We start from the raw sequence: 23,400 nt of genomic DNA, 5'->3' as shown, positions 1-23,400 counted from the left end.
CGCTTTCTGCCGACTTAGTCTTTTTCTGCAGATGCCTCCTGTCCCTCTGCTGGGCAATGAATTACTAGCTGTGGGAGATGCAGAAAAACAAGCACCGGCAACATCCGCCTACCCGCTAATAAAAGTTTCAGTGATGCAAGCGCACCTGCATCAGAAAGCACGTCCTTGACATCGAGGGTGGACAGCAGAACTACTTGCAGAACAATGTGAGACTTTTTAAAACCATCATGATAATTTAATAACAGACAACAGGCAGTTTGTTCCTTGCAATTTTGTCCTCAACCTGTTTCCATCTAGCAAAAACGAACGATATATATATATATATAGTTATGAAAAAAAAGTTGAACTTGATGTGAAAGTTTGCTACCAATCTTATTGAAATGCATGGAATCCCTGAGGCCCAATCACTGGGCCCAAGGCAGGGAACACACACGCAACCAACCAACTGCATTGCATTGCATTGATCCCACAACCCAGTGCTCCAGGAGCTGTGTGACACATGGACTACCTGCAATGCCACCCAGGGGAGGGTTTGTGTTGGTCAACGTACCTCTGCGTCAGCAAATGTTGGTAAGGCAGAACGTGCTCCAGTCTGACAGAGCTAACACAGTGCCCTAACTGCAATACATTAAGGGTTTAGCTTTGCGCCAGCCTCTGTGTAATCCCCTTTGGATATCCGACGTCATCTACAACTCCTTGGCTCATATTTCCCCAATATGTTTTTAATACAGTGAACAAGTGAGTATGTCCACTGGAGCGAGACGTCACATCAAGCACGTGTAGCAGCCAGCATCTTGTGGGCTGAATATTTTAAATAAAATAATGTTTTTAATGCGAAAAATGATGTGTTGAAATGTCTGGAATTATTTAGTGTCAGGGAATGCAGGACAGATGGTCACTTTATTGGTAACACTGCTTACATTTTAGAGGGAAGAAAATAACACTGTTGAATTTAGTCAAAACACATGACATTGCTCCCATCACTGTTAGTGGCAGTTACAAAGAAGTCTCATCACCTGGGGGGTCGGAGGTCAACCAGCCTATCACAGAGGAAATGAGAAAAGGCTGTGTGGAGGAGTAAGAGCGTGTATGTGTGTGTGTGTGTGTGTGTGTGAAAGAGGAAGGGGGAGAACACATAAAGTGTTATTTCTATAACACGGCTTCTATAACGGCCCGTGTGACAGAGACTAATGGCTTTTGGCACTGCAGCTACGCTGCCAGCAGGCCCGGGTCTTGTGTCATATGCCTCCGCGCGTGCAGCCTGGAGCGTGCCACGCGCCGCGATATTTCCCACCATGCCAGATACCATGCCAATCATGCCGTATGTGCCATGATTAAATCAAATAGACTTCCTGTCTGTCAACCTTTCGGGATGAGCACGCACCCCTTTATTACCCAGCCAAGGAAAAACAACATGACACCTCCACCCCTTGCTATCGGCCCCCGTTCCACGGAAAGTGACATTCCTGTTAAAAACACCCCGCCCTGGAATTCGCTGCGCCAAGGGTGGCCTACCCTTACTTTTATCCTTCTTCTTCTCAATCCTCTCTCTTTCTCTCTCTTTCTTTCTCTCTCCCGCTTCCTCCCTCTGTCTCTCGCCGCTTTTTCCTGCCTCCCTTCGCCCGACTGTAGAACACACTGCTGCATTATTGCCAATTTCATGCTGTGCGTCTGAAGGTGTAAAAAAACGGAGGCGGATAAAGATGGCGGGGGGAGGGATGGAGGGGGCAGAGCAATGAGTGTGCCTAAAAGCCTTCGGTTCGGGAGTGGTGCGGCATTTTTCATCTGAACTGCTTCCAGAGAGAGGGAGTGAGAGAGAGAGAGAGAAAGAGAAAGAGCAAGAGAGAGAGAGCAGAATCAGGTCACTTGGACCCGTTTTCTGCCTGACTTCCCTCTGCAGGACAAAGGAATCTCTCTCCTGCTTTGGACCCGGCGCCTCTTTGGCCTGGTACGCAAAAACAGTGGCTGAAATCAGACGCTCAGGCTGCTCTTGTCCACAGAACTAGCCCCTAAAATATGCCACCCCATATAAGCATTCATAAAAGTCCAAGTAAGCCCTATACATAAAGATCCAAAATTGATTGCTAGAGTTGTGACGTGAATGGACTAATTGACTTCACCCACGTATACTAGCAGTACAATGCTGCTAGCAGATATGCTAGAAGGGAAGTAGGTCAGCTAGCATGATGCTAATTAAAAGACAGCAGTTTTCTCATTAGCAGCATTAGCAATTTGGTGTATCTCCTTGACAAAAAAAGGTCCATCATTTTTCTATCAATTGAAGCTGGTCTATGTGCCCCTAACAAAATTTGGAAGGACCATGGCTAAAACTCCTAACATCCCACATACATTTCCATAGTTCCCACTTTCCATTTGCCTGCCTGTTTCCAAGGAATCTAGTTGCAGTCTTGCAAATAGTGACCCTGCAAGATTCTTCGCAAAATCATAGGCTGTGACTGTGTGGCTGTCTTCTATTGTATGGTTAGCATTAGTCCTAGCTCTCAGTCCTAAGCCTGTTAATCAAAGGAGCCTCCGGCCTTCTAACTCAAAGCAGAAGCTATCTAGATACTTCATCCCTGGCTCACAAAGTTCTCTTCATCCTGCTTCTACCACCTTACATTACAGGTAAAGGCTGAACTCGCAAACAAAGATTAAAAGCTGGCAAGGGGTCAGCTAGCATGTCAGCTGGTTTAATTCCACCTAAAAAGTCACTAGTTGTCACTTTTTAGCATTGCTAAGACATCTGGGCAGCTTCCTCCTTCCAAGTCTTGGCAAACGGAAAGTCCCAGACTTTTCTATCAATCAAACCTTGTTTTCAAGAGCCAAACAAAGGAACTTCAAACCATTGTCAGCCTGATCAAAACCCATGGTGAGTGTACTCGCGACCTGGGAGAGAGCCAATGATGTACATTGGCAAGACTTTTTGAGTCAGTCTTTCAGGAAGTCATTCCACACAATCATATAATTACCCTTTCAAATCCCCTCCTTTTTTCAAGCTCAAGTAATATCTCATGCAGAGACTGTTGTTAGCAACAAAGACATCGCTTCCCACAAGTCTCTTCTCCATGTTCAACGTAATTATATCAACACTCAATTACCACGCAACAAAAAACCCTCATGAGCTCTGGAAAAGCTGAATGCGTTGGTGATTGCCGCTCTCCCGGCATAAATAAATAAAAGCTCAAAGAGTCCGGACGGTGGCTGTGAGGAAGAACGAGGAGGGCTCGGGTCCTTTATTCCTTTGATTCGGCGCAATCTGCAGTCTGTTCTGGCCGCTGATCCGTAGTGGCCTCCATCAGGGCTGCACGGTTGATGGAGCAGAGGATCAAAAAGGGTCTCCATACTGAGCGCCGCCTGTGCCACCAGAGCATGGCAAACAGCGACATCTCCGCGCATGCTAATACTCCATCTACGTTCCTTCAGATAGCACCTTCCGTCTTTCTTTTGAACCCTGTCCTCCTCTCTGTTCCTCTTCCTTTCAATCCCTGCCTTCTATACTTTTCCCCTCTTCCTTGTCCAAGTTATGATGGGACTTTCAAGCTTTTCCCTCAGTGTCCACTTCTCTCAAAGACCTTAGCCTTCCCTTCTCCTTCTATCTCTCTATCCTCTCACCTTTTTCATCTTCTTCTTCCACCCTCTTCCTCTCTCACCAACTTGTTTGCACACACCCCCTCACCCTCACCCCACACTGGGCACTTCAATGAATCACATCCCCTGCCCCGCTGCCTTTCAGAAAAAGAAGCTATCTCTAGTCGCGGTTCAAAGGCAAGTCCACAGAGGCTTCTAGCTGATGCCGACGTGGCACACAAACACAGAGAGGCGACTGAGGCAAGCCGGGGATAGCTCGAGGAGGGCTGAAGGATGAATTACGCGCCACGGCCAGCCTCATGACATTTGGCTGTGCGCTCCTCGAGGAAGAAAAGAGAGGCCCTTCCCCGAGCCAGGGACCTACCAGAGAAGACCTCTATTTTATTGTACCACACGCTGTGTTGAGACAGAATTAGCATCAATAGATACTATGATGGCCTTTACTGGGTAATACCATATCTGGTCGCAGGATGGGGGTGAACACAAAGCAAGCAAGAAATGGTAATCCTAGTTTTAGGAGCTCTTTTGGTCATACAGTTCAGCTACAGGTCATCTACAAAAAGCTTAAACAGCAATAGGGTTCGAGTTTCGGAACCAGGAGTAGGGTTAGGTTATGGGTTTTGTTTAAAGTTAAGCCTAGACTGATTAGATTTAGGGTAGAGAAAAGCTCCAGTGAGCCAAAGTAATGTAGCAATTGCACATCCACTAATGAACTAGGACTCACCCTATCACTTGAATTGCTCCCGACACTAGGAGGGTGAGGACAAGCCCACACCTCCTCTGATACATGTCAGATGCAGCATCACCCAGGCAACCACCGCACTCAGAGGAAAGCACTGTATCCCCAGCTCATCAACCAACAGACCCCTGTGTTGGTCATCATCACAATGGGAGTGATGAGGGGGAAAGCACCATCCCCAGACAGAGCACGGCCAATTGTGCTCTCTCAGGCTCTGGCTGCTGATGGCAACAGCAACAGCATGACCCAGGATTCGAGCTTGTGATCCTCGGCCCATAATTTCAGCATCTTAGTCTGCTGAGCCACTTCTTCGCTGGAGGTTTTGCCATATTTCCTACGAGGTGACAATCTATGAAAGCATCAACAGCTAGTTTCTAGTTCAGTTGCACATCTTTCCTCAGTCACAACATGTGACAGGTTGTTCAGACAATGCTTCTGAATCCTGACACCAAGCGCTACAATGTTTGACGGGGAAAACACTAGGTTCTTTAGCCGTGTTAGCCACTGAATCATACAGCAACAAAGCACAGCCATTCGTCCCCTTCCATGTGAACAAAAGCCTGGAGTCCAGCACCAGACTTCAACTTCATGCAAGTAAGAGGACAAGACGGCTGAAGCTCAGTTTCCCACCTTACTTCAAGACTGTAATGACTAAGCTGCCCCACCCTGAAACTGTAACTTAGATTCCATTACAATAATTTAAGCTAGTTATCAGACAGAATAGTACATCTTACAGCTATTCGTCGAATAACTCTAAATAAGCCTGCAGTTTAATGGGGTTAAGCTTAATTAAACCCTATTTCTCCATCCACATGACACCAGCTGTGTCTAGAGTGCTGGTGGGGTAGCTTTCTCAGAGCAGTCCCTGGCTGAGCAGCAACTTCCTTTAAATCCTAGCTTTAAAGAGAGTCTGTGTAGGTAAAGTGGGAGGTGAGTGAAAGCCTTGTCATTCTGATGATGTGCCTCTGTTTGCGCAAACCCCTAGAGACCAACACAAAAGACGGAGTCGAAGGGTGTTTTATCTTCCGAAAAAAAGGCAAAATCTCAACTCTGCAAATATGCACTGCAGCTGACAGAGACGCTGTTTCGCCGGGACACTCAGTCATCCTCAGTAGATCAGTGGGGCCTGTGGGATGTGAAATGGCAGCATTTGGAGAGCGCCAGTACTGGCAGTACGTTTTGTAAGTTGCACCTATCTGGGTAATTGTGTGCTTGAGTTCTGAGAGTGAGGCTGCATTGGTTTTTTTTTGTTTGTTAGTTTTTTTCCCGCTTCTCAGTAGTGTTATCGTGCATAGGTCGAGACGCCTTAACAAGGAGCATTGCGTAATCGTCAAGATCTTCAGGACGCATGTTTATGCATGATGGCTAGGATGCCGCCTGTCAGATATAATGGTGCTGCGAGACAACGCTGCGTATGTGCGGATTTCGCACGCAATCAAATTAGAGCTAATGACACTTTGATGTTTCCAGAGAACAGGGGAAATAAAGACGTCTGAAAGCGAAGCCCAGCAGGGGAAATTCCCAATACCCAGTGGAGCACATTATCTTTTCACAGGGACGTGTAAAGTGACTGGTGACTGATTGATGATAAATATGTGATGATTTTGTGATGATTTATGATCTTCGCTCCTGTAATTACATATAGCCACATAAGTAATGAGCTCAATAACCCCCCCAAAAGAAATTATTTTAACAGCTTAAATCTCTCTTAGTGGATATGGGTGAACAACCTATAAATCTTACTTTGGAATCAGCAGATATTTGCTTATAAGAAGCAATAGATCGAGGTTTTGATTTCACTGACATTTAATTGACATTTCATGATTATTTTATTACGTTATTTCTTATGTACATTGTTCATAACTCCCATGTCGGTGCACCACTAAAGCTAAATGTTATAAAACTGACTTTATGTGTGCATGTTTCCAAATTGTGTTTCTCTTAAGGCCTATTCACACCAAAACTGATGGACTGCGGTGCTCCTGCTCTATTTCCTGCGTGGTCAGGATGCATTAAAATCAGGCTGACCAATCAGAGCATCGTTTGACAAAGCTTATATGTCAAACAGCTTCATGCTAACTATGAACATGCGGAGGTTAACGCAAAGATATGGCGGAGCAGAGCTGAATGTGTGGGGAATGACAGTGACTACTTTTCAGTGACTTTATGTAGCTGTTTTTTTAGTTTGTCTAAGTGCATCCTAGTCTGCTCTACAAAGAACTGCACACTATAGCTTCCCTTGCTAATGAGCGCTTGTCTGGAGGAGAGAAATTAAAGAAAGCAAAAGGGGACAGGGAGCAGAGAAAAAGAAAGAGCAGTAATTTATGAGAGCTATGGACTTTCTAGCCTCATTTACAGGGCACAGAAGGTAAAATGCAAGTCAGACTTGGTGTGATGGTTCCACTACGTTGAAATAACGCCCCTTGGTGCTAAAACAGGCCTTTACAATAAGAAACAGAGCCTGTTAAACACCTAATTATTTTTAAATAAATATTTAACTAAGGGCTTCCTTGTTTACCATTCTCCCACAGTCTTTTACTATATCTGAAAGGCTGCAAATCAACTAAAAAATGTATGAATCAGGGACGTGATAAAAAGGGGCAGCCTTGGCCCAAAGCTTAGAGAACCCGGCAGAAAGTGGGGGGGTGGTGTGGGAGAGAAGTAGGAGTGAAAGAAGAGTGAAATGTTCTCCCCCAACATTCCCAGCTTGAGATGCTCTTAAGCAAGGCCCCTAACCCTTCAGTTGTGCCCAAGGAAAAGGCCTGGACCTGCATCTGGCAGTAACACAAAATATTAAAACCGCGGTGCCAAAACTGGACAATGCGCACTGTCTAGAACAGCCATTCTGTTACTGAATGTACCTAATGCATCTAATGCAGTTGTGCTGGGTATATCATTGCACCCACCCTAACAGTCTATGCAGTTCATGCTTTCGTTAGGAGGCCAAAACTGAAACCACACCATTGCTGCTACCCCGAAGTCCTGTCAATGTCAAATCCTGCCAGTGGAAAAAAAAAAAAAAGAAAACATCTTCAGAGACTTCAGACAAGACATTTTGTCACTGTGCTTAAATTAAGAAACATCAAGCCACAAACACCAAAACTGAAGAGCATTTCCAGCCTCTTTCATGGCTCGCAAAATGTGCTCCGTTAGTGATAAAACACAGACACGGAACGAACGGAACGAAGCAAGAAAAAAAGGATTATTTGGAAATATTATGCGACGAGCGTGCAGCGCGAACAGTGCCTGTACAAAAATAGCCTATCGCTGCCTTTTTAATGACCCGTAATTGAGATCATTACGAGTTGTAATGAGCAGACCCGGTCTTTAGACCATGGTACAGAAACATCCTTGTGTTTTCTCTAGCACTCCATGCACAAGGACTTGCTTGCTCGAAGGATAGCCTTGATACTCTCTCTCTTTCTCTCTCTCCTGTCTTCTCCTATCCCGCTCTCATTTTTTTCTGCTGACACAAGGAACATGGGCAAGCTTTTTTTTTTTTTTAATAGGTCAGATGTCCCCTCACTATGATCTATGGACGCGCCCAGGCCGCTGCCGTTGAGCACCGCATTGTGCAGCGCACTCGCCCGCATCACAGGAGAGCTTTCGAAAGCACTCCAGGAACATTTGCTTTCAATGCCAAAGCCAGTTCACAGCATGCTGTGGGGTTTTCAAGGTGGCACTTCAAACTCAAAAACCAGACAGGCGCTATTACTAGGGCCCCATAAAACATGCGGAAACGGCAGCAAACCTTTTCGGACAGCACATTCACTTGCGCAAGCCTGGCCTCTGAACTATTTCTGACAAGTAATGCTGCTGAAGGAATGGGTGACAGAAAAAACAAAAAAAAGGCCTTTATAGGGTTGTATGATAATACTAGAGTCATGTTGTCATCGTCAGATGAGTGCATTAAAAAAGGACACCGGTGCATCCCAGCTAGTTTCCAGTAGTTTGCAGTAGATCAGACAATAGAGGTTTTGCTTGCTGCTTTATTTATTTATATTTCATTACAGCCACAAGGCATCAGATTACCGTATGGGAAAAAATGTCATTTAAGACCAAATTTTAGTCCCAAAGTGACCAAAGTGGTCAGTCTTGATGAGTAAGCCAAATAGCATGCTTGGTAAAATGGGCTTAACCCTTTTTTTAAATGACACCTGACATTTTTCTGTAAAGCTCATCCACGTGTATTTCGCCTCTACATCTACGTTTTGCAGTTGTAACCTTCCTCAGATCAGTTAGCAATTCCAAGTGTGACTGAAGCATCAGTGTAACAACTAAAGAAGCAGACTTCAGACACCGAACGTCTCAAAGCAGATTGAGAACATGTCAGAGAAAGGTTAAATTGTGTGAATTAGACGCATAGACGTCCAGCAGTTAGGCCCCAATTTCCCAAAACTCCTGAAACACTATCGGAAACATCAGGCAAACGTTCAAGTTAAAAGGCCCCCTTTGGAATAAGCCTGAAGACTGAGAAACATCTATCAGCTGCTTTCAACTCTCTGTCTCCACGTTTGCTTTACGTGTTTCTCTGATCTTTATAAAGCAACTGCCAGATGCCAGCCCCAAACCCACTGGGAGACCACTGCATATCTCCTCAACTCTAGGCACACCGATAAAACAACATGGGTCAAGCACACTAAACGTGTATCCGGAGGGGTAGAGGAGAAGGATGATGGTGCTGAACATGCTTATATGTTCGGTTTAAAAGACAACGTTTGCAGCAGTTTGAATAATGAAATGATGGAGCTGAATGACCATCGAAAACACTGAGTATCTTCATCTACAGGGGCATCTGTCAAGGGGTGGCAGCAAGTGAACAGTCAGTTCTTGAAGGCGATGTGTTGACAAGGGCCAAATTATGATGGCTAGACGACTGACTGGGTCAGAGCAGACAGGTCTTGTGAGGTTTTTCTGGTATACAGTGGATACCAAAAGTAAATATAAAAGAAAATAGGGCAACCGGTGGACCAGCAAAAGTCTCATAGACACCCATAGATTGATGAGATCCACGGAGGTCCCGCCTCACAACTCACATTACTTAAAGAATCTGCTGCTAATGTCTTGGTGCCAGAGTCTGTTGTGGCGGCACAAGGGGGACTCACTCAATATTAAGCAGGTGCCAATATCCCAATAAGAGCGGCATGCAAGCGGTCCAAAAACTTTGCGACTAGTAGTAGGCTTTCAGCAGTAACAACACTCCTTATGTCTTTATTAGGAACGGGTGGAATGCTCTGCTGTGGGCAGTCGTATGCAAATGTGCGCATGGCTGTGACATCGCAACCATGATAAATTTTAAATTCCTGTTTCTGTAATGATGGGCCTTTAAAAGCGCCACTCAGCAAGACAGTACTGATTGTGGGATGATTGCGTAGGTCCACGAGCCAGAGGCAAAAATTAAATAAATAAATTACAAGACATAAATATCTTTAATGAACGCTTTTTAAAAACATAATTAAGCGCTCACACCATTGTTAATGGCTACATATTTCAAAGAGAACATTCCTTCATGGACTGTAATTATCAACAGAGCATAACCATCATCTGTGATGATGGGGGTGTAAAAACCTCGCGTGACAGTTTGACGGAGAGATGACTTCATTATAGTAATCCCATATAAAGGGGGGGGGGGTAACAGGGTCTTTAATGAACTGAGCTCAGCTAGCGTTTCTCTCACATATAAACTCACACATATGCTCTTGGCCTTCGCTTAAGTAAGTGCGACTGTGTGTGTGAGTGCGTGTGTGAGTGCGTGTGTAAGTGCGCGAATGTGTGCGTGTCACTAACGGTTCCCTTCTGTACACCATGGCTGCCCTAATGAGCAGTGGGGTCGTTCATCTACTCTTTAATTGGAAGAAAAACACACCAAGATGAAAAGAGAGAGAGATAGAGAGAGAGAGTGAGAGAGTGAGAGAGAGCGCTGCACCCAGATGAGGAGCCCAATTGCATTTTTACCACACATACACTCCATGCTCTCCCAAAGCTATAAGTACTAGCCTATAAAACCAGCATATTGCCAATTACTGTTTCCTTACTAATGGGCTTTTTTTTTTTCTTTTTTTTTTGAAGGTGGGCAATAGAACCATAAAATTATTATCACCATCTAGACTTCGCTAAGCTGATCCCCCTCTTTTTTAAAACCATCATGAAATAAACTATTAATGCACTTCTGTCATAAAATATTCATTGAGCATATCTAAAACCAAATAAAATCATCTAAAGCCACAGGAAACCATCAGTGATTCCAATAACGCTGGCCCACTGCTTTCTTCTAGACCTGTGGCATGTAGCCCGTGTGCATGTAGTAGGAGCTGGAGCATAAATGAGAATTACATGGCTGTGGTGCGATGGTGATGCAGAGCTCACTGTGGCTCTCTTATCGCTCTTCCTCTTCCTCTCTCTGTCTGTCATTCTGTCCTTCTACTCTCTCTCTCTCCCTCATTCTCTCCCCCCTCCTGCCAGTCTATCTCTCTCTACCTCTTTCTTCCTCCTTCCTTCCCTACTCTGCCCCCCCTCTCATTCCTTCTTTCTCTCTCTCTCTCTCTCTCTCTCTCTCTTCCTATCCCTCCATGCCTCTCTCTCTCCACCTTCTTCTCTGTTTTCTTTTTCACCATCTCTCTTTTTCTCCCCCTGTGTCTCCATGTGTCTTTCTCTCCCCATCTCTCCCTCTTTTTCTCTCTCGCTCTACCCATCTCTTTCTCACCCCATTCCTCTTTAACCCTCTGTCTCTTGCTCTTTCTCTCTTCATTTCTCTCTTTTTCTTTCATTCTTGGTCTCTGGCTCTCTCTATTTTGCTTCCTCCCTCTATTTCATTCTGTCTTTATCGCTCTTCATCTTCCTCTCTCTGTATGTCACTCTGTCCTTCTACTCTCTCTCTCTCTTCCTCCTTCTCTCCCCCCCTCCTGCCAGTCTATCTCTCTCTACGTCTTTCTTCCTCCTTCCTTCCCTGCTCCCCATCTCTCATTCTTTCCGTATCACTCCCTGCACTCTCACTCTCTCTCTTGCTCTCTCCCCATCCCTCCATGTCTCTCTCACCCCATCTCTCCCTCTTTTTCTCTCTCTCGCTCTCCCTGTCTCTCTCTCTCCTTATTCCTTTTTAACCCTCTGTCTCTTGCATTTTCTCTCTTCCATCTCTCTCTCTCTCTCTCTCTTTGGCAGTTTGTTGTTGCGGAAACTGTAAACATAACTGAGGACCGAAAAAAAACCCAGGATTTTTTTATTGCGTTCCTTCATGCATTATTTAGGCTGGCGGCAGCTCATCGGAGACGAGCAGCGCTGAATTTCGGAAAATGATGTGTGTGATATTAGCGGAGCATGCGTCTCCGCCACAGATAGCAGGTTCACTCGCCGTTCTCCCACTCGTGTCGTTTCCTACTTTTTATCTTGTCACACAACTCACTCCCATTGTGTGCAGATCCAGCAACAACAAAAACGAACAGCATTTAACTTTAATCACACACCACTGCACCCTAGACTCCACTCCACTCCTGCTGACACTGCTGCAGGAGTGTGTGTGTGTTTATGCACGCAGGTTCATCACATCTAAACTAACTGTGTGTGTGTATTTGTGCAAGGGAAAGTATCCTAGTGGTTTTGCTGTTGTATATGTGTGTGGTGTGTGTGTGTGTGTGTGTGTGTGGGGGGGGGTGTTATATGTGCAGATACATGTTACATGAGTGTGGCATCCATCCACTTTGAGGATTTCAAAGTTGCATGTGTGTATGTGGTTAATATAATTACATGTGCATTAGGTATCCATAGCTACATGTGAGACTGAAGTTTCCGTGTGTGTGTGTAAGGTAGTTAAATGTGTATAAAAAGTTGCATGTGTACTTCCATGTTTATATAAGGTTTCCATAGTTATGTATGTGTAGTTTCCATAGTTGCGTGTGTGAGGTATGCACACTTACATGTGTTTGTGTGTGAGGTATCCATAGTTATGTGTGTGTGAGGTATCCATAGTTGCATGTGTCTGTAAGCTTGTCCATAGTTACATGTATGTGAAGAATCCATAGCTACATGCGTGTGAGTGTATGCGGTATTGACAGTTACATGTATGTGAGGTTTTGATAGTTACGTGTGTAAGGTGCCCGCAGTTACTTGTGTTTGTAAGGTATCCATAGCCACATGTGAAGTATCCATGGTTACATTGATGTGAGGTATGTGAAGTTACATGTGTGTAAAGTATTCATAGTTAAACTTGTGTGAGGTAGCAAATATGTGTATGTGTGTGCATGTATGTGTCTTGTGTACATGTGTGTGCGTGTGTATGTGTGTGTGTTCAGCTCACAGCACAAGCCGTGAGCTTCTGATTTTCTTGTGTAAAGCAGATCATTCATGTGATCCATGGCTGTAATACAGCTCTCAGATATAATTTGTTTTGGGTCGTGTGCCCCCCAACCACCCCCCTGCTCCCCCCTCCACACCCAATCAAACGCTTCTGCCTGGCTTTAAACAGCAAAGCTGGTAGCCATAGTTACAGCAGACGGAGGAGCAAGCAATTTATCTCCCGCCCTCAGTGACGCCCGCTTTCTAATTTATGCTGCAGTGGCCATACTGCAGCGTGTGCTGAAATGGCACCATTTCTCCACACACTTCTTCTCGCCACCCCCCCTCCCCACCCCACAATTTCTCTATCCCTCCCTCTCTCTCTCTCTCTCTCTCTCTCGCTTCCCACACTTTTCCCAGACAGCACTCTAACACCTTGTCTCTGATTTATCTGCCTGGGTATGTGCTGTGTGCGCATTTGTGTGGATGTGTGTGTGTATACTCGTCAGTTTACACCACTCGGTTACAAGAGAAAACTTGATGGCCCAACCCTCTCACCTTCTATAACAATCTTTTACACTCCCACATTTATCACCGTAACTCATCGCCATCATAACAGCAGTGTTTCACTGAGCTAAATTAAACCTTGAACCGATGGTTCGTACCAGCCCTGTCGAGACAAAACCTTATCTCCACCATCAGTGTTTTTTAATACATCATTTGGAAACAACAGCTGGCTTTTACATTGACGAATAGAGCAACTTTTTAGCAATGACATATACACTAATCAGCCAAATCATTAAAAACACCTGCCTAATATTGTGTAGGTGTCCTTCCACTGCCAAAACATTGGTATGGACCTTGGAAGATGTCCTGTCACCAAAATGTATCTGGCACCAAGATATTAGCAGCAGATCTTTTAAGGCCTGTAAGCTGCGAGATGGGAACTCCATTCACCATCACTGATCCTTAGGCAACCATGACCCACCCTGTTGCCGCTTCCCTGGTTGGCCTTCCTTGGGCCACTTCTGGTAGGTACTAACCACTGCATATCGTGATGTTTTGGATGTGCTCTGACCCCATCATCTATCCATGAGAAATTGGGCCCAGTCGGAGACCAGCTTTCAACACATCAACTTCACAAGAACTGACTGTTCACTTACTGTCTAATATGATAATAAGATAATCCATGTTATTCACTTCATTTGGAAGTGGTTTTAATGGTATGGCATATCAGTGTATGTTGGGAGTGAGACAATGTAAGAACGGGCTTTGAAAAATAAGTTCAAAAGACTGAAGCAAATACAGCTTAAATATAAATTATAATGCAGCAGAAGTTATACAAGCCCACAATGAGGGAAGCACACTCTTTATAAATGTATGTAAGCTTGGAGCTAACATACTAGCTTGGGGCAACTGCGTTCTTATAAATCATTGTGCTTTTAGAATGCTGGATTCTCTAATCAACAGAATATGGAAGCATTAGCACATAAACATGAGGTATATTTTCAGGTATTCTTCATTTATTTTTTTGTTCATATGTCTGTGAAAACCCCTCAGAGGAACTGACTAAGAGACTAACAGGTAGATGACATGCATTAAACCCGGCCTGAGTTGTTTTTGTGGTAATGAGCGATCCATAGCATCAGTAGAAAATGTGGCGAGATTAATTCCGGCTGTGGCTGGCATTCAATGAAATGCCATTACAATAATAGATTGACTCTCTGAGGAAGGCAATTTTGCATTTCAGCATGTCTGCCTTTTATCAAAGGGGCTAATGAAAAAATTGCAGCCCCAACTGAGCATCTAAGCTTTTTAAAGGGGTGACACTTTAACCTTATTTTGGGGACCGAGGGAGTGGAAAAAATCTAATCAAAAGAGTGATTAAATTCTAAACAGGTTATCTCTGAATCATGGTGAAATTGTTCAAATTATGGTGTCACCACACAACGGCCAGAGTATTAAACACCCTGCGAAATATTGCAAATCAGTCAGCGACCCAGGAGAGTACATGGCATTTGTAAATATGACCAGCCGAGCTGTCAAACAAATTAATAAACTCACAGCTCCCTGCGCCCAGAGCCAGGCATTGGACAACCTCACATACTTCACTCAATGCTAGCATGGCTAACAATGAGTGAAAGCTAATTTGTGTAATTCCTAGTTAGCATGATGTAATTTGCATAATCCTAACTGGTCCTGATTAGTAGTCACTGATTACCAGCATTAGCATTTATTTTTTATGTAAACCATTCTTTTGAGGCCTCAATGTACAGTAGCTTAGCAAACGTAATGTATTGTGTCATACCAGGCCAATGGAGTATCATATTCAATTATTGATTGGTAAGAAATCCTCTCTGTTGTGTTTTTATTGCTTCTGTACAGTGGGCTGGGGAAATTCTGAAATTATATACGGTGGTGAATGTCACAGTTAGCAAAACCTGGTTTTGAATGGTATTGAATTGCATGTTAAAACTGATTGTACAGCAAGACACTACAGCATATGATACTAAAACTACATGAAGCATCTGAGAATCTGGTCATCAACCTAAGAAATATAGATTGTGGGTCTGATCCAGGCTGACAATGCCTTTTTATGCCTTAGAGAAGGTACATTATAGGTCCAAATGTATACGGATATACCCCTAAATTAGTGCATTCAGCACTAACCCATTCATTGCTGAAACTGAAACTGAAAGGTGATCGATTTCACACATACAGCTTGTATAATATCTACAGAAAAGCGACCAATAGACTGGGAGGCTCTGGAGCAGACGCACATGACTCTAAGGTCACCATGCCACGTGCATAGGCTTGTGTATGGCAATAGAGCAAAAGATCTTTACTCTCTTGGTGTAATAGAGGACCACTGCATACCTTTAAGTTCCTGACCTTATTAATCCAGTCACATCCTCATAGCAAAGTTTCTATATCTAGTGTAGATGCTGTATGTCCAGCAAAGGGACTGGGGAATCCTTACTGATACCATTGATTCAGAAGGAAATTATAAATATGCAACTGTCTCCAAACTTTTGGACACACTTAGCAGCCTGTTTTGTTCAGAACGCATATGCAAATCACAGTGATGAAAAAGCATCAGCTAAATGATATAATAGTCATTCAGTGTGGGTGGTTCAGTGGTTAAATATAAGCAGTACTGCACTGGCAGTACTGACTAATAATGACAGGCAACAGTGTAAATAACTCTGAGATTTACATGCATTGCCAGAGGAAAAAGGATGGTGAGTGGTACTACAATGGCTTACCGCACTACTGCAGGGAATATCCTTCACTTTGAGCCAGGCCAGATCCAGTGTACCCTCGCCTTTGTAACAGGACTGCAGCCTGTCTTTAATTCTCTCGTTGATCTCCTTCAAGGAGAACACGCACAGGGCTGACTCCTGGGATGTTTCCTTGGGCCGACGCTTCTGGCCTTTGGAGAACACCGCGTAGAGGACGTCATCATCTGGCCCCACCTTTAGTGTCTGTGCCAGGATGGAGCCTGCTTTGGACAGGTAGGCGGCCTGCAGAAGGCGATATTCCACACCGCCTTTCACACAGCCCAGTGGGACCTCCACATAGGAGTTGAAAGCTGTGTCGTCCTTGCAGAGGCGCACCAGCTTGGAGGTGTATACCTGCTCTCGACCGGCCGAGGATGAGCCCGCAGCTGGACCGCCACCCATTTCTGGCTGCAGCGTGAGAAAGTAGACAAAGTTGCCACTGCCGAAGCCGTAAACGTAGTAGATATCAAAGTCTGGCACCACGGTGAAAGTGTCCGATGGGATCTTGATCATGGAGGCCACAAACTCGTCATGGAAGACGTAGGCGAACATGCCATCCTCCTCAGAGTTGCGGGCCAGCTTCCTGCTAGAGATGGTTGGGAAGTACTCGGGCCTCCCGTCAACCGCCGTGGCCACAAACAGCTTGTCAGGTGAGGCGTCACCGTAGGACACAATGACACCAAAGACAGAACCGCTCTCGTTGACACCCGAGAGGTAGTGCTCTTTCTTGTGGAAGGGTTCCCCGAGCTTGAAGAGGTCATCCAGACGCAGCAGCTTGCAGATGCCCTGGTAGAGGCTTCCGCAGGCCAACAGTCGGTTCTCCCGGTAGTCCATCAGCAGCATCTTGTTGACATTGTTGGTGAGCGTGAGCGGCTCACTGCAGGGCTGCACAATACGTGGTGGGTAACAGTTGCGGTTGTCCTCATCTGGCCCAGTCTGGTGTGACACCTGCACGTCCAGACCTTGTGAGAGTTTGTAGATGCGGTTCACCGCACCAAGATACACATTCCCATTTCGGTGGTCCACCGCCAGGTGGTTAAAGGTCCATTCAGGGTTCTCCGCACGAAATGTCCTGTAGTCCTCATCCACTTTGGACGCAGCAGAAGGCTGCTGTGGCCTGGAGGCAGTCAGGGGGAGCAGCAGGATGGAGAAGCAGCAAGAAACAATTAGACAGTTCAGATTTCTGTTGTGGGAAGCCATTGTCCTGTTGATACCGCGGGGAAGAAGGTCTCAGTCAGTAACTCACAGCCAATCAGTGTTTAGGCTTCTCTCGAGTTCGGACACATTATGGACCTGTGGAAAGAGACAGAAAACATGTCAGCTTGTGAAACATGTATAGATTCAACTTTCCAAAGCAAGTGTCACATATCCAGACCTACAAAGAGAGTGGTGGCAGAAAGAAGTGAGAGGAGAAGTGGGAGAAATGAGAATTGACCTCAGAAGTCAAATTATACCACACCGCATGACAGTTTCCAGCCATTTCCAAAGTGCAGGAGTAATTAGGTGGTGGTAGTGAAAAGGGCACTCAGGGAGAGGACACCGCTGGCATGAATAGATGCCATTCTCAATGGGGATAATGCATTTGCCCCAGGAGTTATCAGTGCAGACAGGCACCGCTTCTCCACGAGTGCCCCACCTCATAGCCAGGCCTCTGGCCCTCTAATTGATTTTCCCCTCTGCGAGCGATTTGCACGCTTTGGCGATTTTCTCTCTTTTCTCCCGATAGTGCGGCTCGCCCGCTGACATCGCTAAGGAAAGAGACGGCGCTCGCAGATATAGGCATGCCTGCAATGTTTATGAGCAAAGGTGAACCGCTGGGCCAATTAGGAGGAAGGTAAAAAGGAGAGGGGGTGGTAGTGGGGGGGTGGTAGTAGAAAGGAAAACTGATTGCCTGCTTATCCTTGAGTCATTTATTCATGCAGTTAAAGTCCATCCCTGTGGTCAGCAGTCTGGCAAAGCTGTGCCCACACGCAGAGAGGCACAAGGGACACGAAACCCGTCTATCCAATGTTTATCAACAGTTCCAGTTGATTTTTCCCCAATGTTATGCATGCTAATAGTCCAGCAGCCACCACCACTACTGCACGGTTCTTCAGCATTACCAAGCCTGACATAGCAAACGCTGAAATACACTTCATGAGCGAAAGTGAAGTGCAGGAGCGACAAAAAAAGGGAAAAGAGCAGTACATACAAATTGTGGCTGTTAAGCAAGCCAGCAGTCACAGCACAGACTGGCACTTAAGTGCTGGGTGCACAGTGGATATGAAAATCACAGCTCAGCCACTGTAGTAGGCATTAAGACGTTAGCGACTGAAGGGCAGCCGCTACACAGTTATGATTAGCCATTGAAACAGAAAGCAGCCCCACACTGAGGGAGAGCGAGAGGCTGCGGAGAATAATAAAAGGGTCAGTACCCTCGCCATTCAGAGGCAGAGCCGATCTTATGATGGCGACATCGGCCGTGTATAGGAGGCAGTGGCAGGAGACAGACTAGCGTGAGTAATTTGAGCGGCGGGGGATAATATTGGCTGATGGCAAACTGCAACACGAGGAAACCACTTTACAATGGTGCCGCAGACATTATTGACATTAAACCCCATTTTATAGAGAAAGGAGTTGAAAAGGCAGAAATGAATGGAAGAGCGTGAGCGCCAACTGGTCTTACTCTACCAAAAATCAAGACAGAGCAGGACAGCACATACGGAAAAGAAGACAGGCATAAGTGTCAGCAGTACACAGAGCATTAACAACCCTTAGCTTTCCTGGGGATTTCAGAGAGCATGACTCTGACCCAAACAATGAAGCTTCATTATCTACCCATCAGGCTGCCGCGTTTAGCTCCTATTTGTCTTTGCCCGCTGATCAGCCCACGCCAGTAATTACATCTAGAAGCTCATGCTATCCGTATGCCATTGCATATATCATCATCTCTTAATATACAACTGCACCGTTCTACGATATCCACACACACAATTTCATTTTAGATCCCATGCAAAAAGGTTATGTAGGCAAAAGTACAGTTAGTGCTGTCACTACAAATGACAATGATGATAATTAACAGATGATAATTAATCAAGTTATCTACAAGAATATTTTGATGAGATTTTAAAATAAGTCAAACAATATAGATGGACCAGAGATGGCATATTGATATTCAAGGAGGTATAAGTATTGGGCCAATATCAGCAGGAAATGCTCTATCCGATATCAGTGGTGGGGGGGAGGAGGACATCAAGCCGCACACAGCACACGCTCACCCTGTGGATGTCATGTTGCCTTCTGTGTGTTTCTTCCAGTGGTATAGTTGAGTGTAAACTATCGATTCCATTTCAGTCGTTTATCATTGGCCGATACTCAACATTTCAATATCAGCATCAGAAAAGACGGTATGATGCCATTCAGGCACATTTTTTTACATTACATTTACAATGAACATCGAGTTACTTCTGAAACTACGTACTTAAAAATGGACTCAAATCAAGTAATATAAGCAGTTCTACTGAAAACAGCATTTGAATAACTCAGTCATCACAGCAGAATACGCAGAAATGCTACACATTGTTAAAAGAATATGATCATTGAGGAACTTTTGGAGGTTCTTCGGTTTAAAACTGGAGGAACCTCTCAAAAGTGCTTAGATGAACCTTTCAAGCAACCTTTTCTATCAAAAAGTGTCCTTAAAGCACTTTAAGAGGTTCCTCAATAGTTTTAAATGGAAGAACCTCTGAAAGTTCCTCAAGGATCTTATACTTTTAACAGTGTAGAAAGAAGTTGTCACTTAATATTAATATTACATTTGACAAATTCTGACAAAATCAAATTCGATTTTGTTAGTTCTGGGTCCAACCTAAAAGATCTGAAGCTTGTGCAGAAGGGTGAAAGCTGGGACAATAGCTGACCACTGTGAATTGAACTGCTGTGGTGAACTATGAACTATGGCATTACACCATAAAAACACCAGTAAGAAATTCATACAGGTATGTCCACCCAGTCTCACACACATTTCCAACTACTCGTTATCCATACATTTCAATGATTTGACCTAATTAAAGAATTAAGCTTCAATTACTCAATTATGATAATCACTGTATATTTCTATAATCTATTTATTCACTCTACCGTTCGCATATCCTCGTTCACGACATACAAACCACACACGCTTTGGTGCAGTTTGTGCCACAGTAAGCCTGATCGCTCAGTGGTCAGCACTGGTGGCCAGGCCTGCAGCGAAACCTTCCAGGAACAGGGCTTACAATTGGCTAATCTGCAAGGTCATCCAGAGAGGGCCGGCTTACGATTGGCTTATCCTGGCAAGCCCCTCCCGATGGGGGTAGAAGGGGTAGGACCGCTGTGAGAGAATGCCAACTGGCAAGAGCAGATGGGGCCTAGCATCCAGAATATAGGCAACCAATGCAGCAAGTTGACCTCCAGCCCTACGAAAACTGAGAACGAGGAGCGACATGTTGTGTGCGCAGTCAACTGGAAGCCAAATAAGCCTCTGGAAGGCTCGGTTGCCCACCCACCCACCCACGCGCACACATACACACACACACACACTGCATGGACCATGGACCGCATGCTGCGTGCACACATCAAAGGGTGCTAATGAATTCATGTTTGGAGTCACACACTCACTCTCTCACTGTGCGTCTTCAGAAATATGGGGAAACACACTGTACACTCCGAGATTAGCCTGTGCATTTTGGTCTAAAGCAGCTGGGTGCTTTTCACTTCTTTCATTTGTCTTCCTGCGACGTAGCCGCCAACAAAGACGCATTACTTTATAAAACTCCATTGTCCTTTCAGACAAAAAAGAACCCCAAAAAAACACACATAAGCAAGCCTGACCGCTTTTGTGTGCTAAAACTATGAATGGCTCAATGTGAGCTTCTGCCGCAGTGTACGAAGGAGGCCGCGTGGCAGGCTGCTGAAGCGAGTGGATGCTGTGAAACAAATCTGGTACGCCCAAAGGCGAAAGAGCAGGCTGCAGGTGTATTGATTTCACCCTCCACTGAAAGGAACAGGTGAAACAGCTGAGAAGTGTGAGTCAAGGTGAAATTTTCAAACGGACAGACAGGTGGGCCTGTTTCAAAGCAAAAAAAGTGAGTCAGAATCCCACTTGGCCTAGACCTGAGTGTATATGTGTGTGCATGTGTACACACTAATACAACCAATGCTTGAGTTGCTAGTAATGCAATTTTGTAACACTGCTCCACACTGTAAATTATATCATACCCCCCCCCCCACGCCCCAGCCCCCGCACCCGAATTTTAAGCACGATTTTTAAACAAACTTTTCTTCAAATAACTTTTTGAAACTACGCTACACTACTCCCTTAGGGACACCTCAGACATGAATGATGAATTCTAGAATACATTAATAGCAATGTTATTCAAGACAGTGATGCGTAATAAATTCTTTATTATAGTGTATTATATAGTGTAATCATATTTGCTTGTTTACTTTGTAGTGAGGTAAGATATGGGAGAGTATGAGGGTTAGAAGATGCCTCAGGTTTTCAAATGTTAAAGCCAATAAAAGGAAGTTGAAACCAAATAACTGAAGTTGTCAGGAAGAAAGGAAAAGTAAATTGGCATTTTCTAACAAATATAACTTACATTACAGCAAGCGTTAACCATTCTGGAAAGAATTGTCGAATGTCAATGTTTGTTGAAAGAATGTCAAAAATGTCTATTTTTGAGAGACAAGGAAAGCGGCAATATTAAACGGCTTGTCAAAAGCTTCTGGTAGAGTATGCACACCTGATCCACTCTGGGCTGTTCTTGGGCATATGAAATGTGAGTACATAAACTAATTATTGTACTGCATTTTATTAGTACAGAAATCGCATTTTCAATATGCAGATAAAGATTGTCTGAAACAATGTGCAATCCCCTCTTTACCTACTTAAGATAAGGGCAGAAAAAGCCTTGTTTGATATGTATCTATTACTGATTGCACTCACATTATAGGTGCGTTCCATAGTCTAGGTAGGCGGCATTTTTTGTATATTTAGATTGTCTGAATATTCAGAATATTCAGAAGTCTGGGTCAGGTGTATAAGATCAGGGTTAGAGCTAACAGAGTTGTGGATCTCCAGAATCTCAGGACTGGTCCTGTTCTATAACAAGTGCATTCATACTTAAAAAACCTGTAAATCTTTGATTGAGACTGACTATTTGCAATTTGCATGGGACTAATATAATATAACCTAGGATTATCCATCCAGATGAATTCTATTGTGCGTATAAACTGCTGTGGTCTTCACAGATGTACATAAAAATCTACTGACATCACCCTGGACTGAATCATAGACTGACGATGTGGTTTGCACTCGCAAACAAGTGACTGAAATGCATTACTCATAATATTCTCAGATGTTTACTGCAAACATTTACATGAATCATGTGCTCACAGTTCAACAAGTACACTTTGCCCACTCTTATATATATATATATATACTCTTATATATATATATATAAAACGGTTCACTGATAGTAACGACTGTGGAATTATTTTGATGCTATATCAGAGAAAATCATCTACACAAGATTTTTTAAATCATAGAGACTCAACAAAAACAAACAACAACAAGTAAGCAAACCTAGATGAACCAGTCTACTAAATGTCCCTGAAAACTGTCAAGAACACTCCTAGAGTCCTCAACTTCATGCTCTCAGATTATTCTCTAAATGTGTGTGATTTGAGCCTCAGTTAGCTAAAAGATAGTATGTGCTGTGGTGTTTAGTCTGCTAGCTAGCTGCACTGGATACCCGTCAAAGCTGTAGTCAAGCAGGGATAGCTTAGCAATGGATCCAGGGCTACAGATCCAGCTTGCTGACTTTCCCATAGCAATCGCTTGACCAGTAGTCACTAGTCACACTAATCATTGTCGTCTAAACATCTAGTTTAGTGGGCTTTCTGTGAGCCCAAGTGTAAGTGTAGGCTACCGCCCAACCCTACATGTCTCAATTAAGAACCACTATCCTTACTAAAACGCTTCTAAAGAAACTTCGTACCCTTGAAAAACCCCTGTAGTACCAGTTACGAATGCCTGATGTGAAGCCACTGCTCTCAATGCTTCAAGCAAAATAAGACAGATTTATAATGGGCTTATTGGAGACAAAATCTTCAAATCAATGAACCCTCTCTAATCCACTCACCTAATACATCCCAGCATATAAACACACTTTCCCGAGCCCGACATAAAATAGACAGCAATGAAAAACAAGCACTATGAGGTCATTTGCTTAGAAAACAGAGCTGATAGGGGCAGTTGTGTTGACATATGATGAAAAGCAGAAAAGATGAATTTAGTCTGCTAAAAATATTCAGAGCAGACAAATATTTCGCTGTGTGCTGACTGCACAACAGGGGACGCACCCTGACACTGTCTGGCCATTTCAGCTGGGGTAAGACAGTGACCCACGACCCCTAACGCGCATCTTCTCGGGTCACTTGGGTCACTTGTATGACTATGCGATTCAAAACTGAAAGAAAGAATTACTGCTTTGTACTGATGCT

At 44.3% G+C, this 23,400-nt stretch overlaps 1 protein-coding gene across 1 annotated transcript in view; it reads right to left on the bottom strand.

Annotated features, from left to right (window-relative positions):
* Positions 1 to 23,400, bottom strand: part of plxna4 (plexin A4) — a 317,535-nt gene that overhangs the window by 272,929 nt on the left and 21,206 nt on the right. Inside the window, exon 2 of the mRNA XM_072672908.1 lies at positions 15,862 to 17,169. Within this exon, the coding sequence (XP_072529009.1) occupies positions 15,862 to 17,076 (1,215 nt within the window). The 5' untranslated portion in view covers positions 17,077 to 17,169. The remainder of the gene's footprint in view (positions 1 to 15,861; positions 17,170 to 23,400) is intronic.

This window comes from Salminus brasiliensis, chromosome 2 (assembly GCF_030463535.1).
Source record: "Salminus brasiliensis chromosome 2, fSalBra1.hap2, whole genome shotgun sequence".
In the NCBI taxonomy this organism is placed as follows: Eukaryota; Metazoa; Chordata; class Actinopteri; order Characiformes; family Bryconidae; genus Salminus; species Salminus brasiliensis.
The sequence above is the reverse complement of the archived record's forward strand: the minus strand, read 5'-3'. Positions and strand labels throughout refer to the sequence as shown.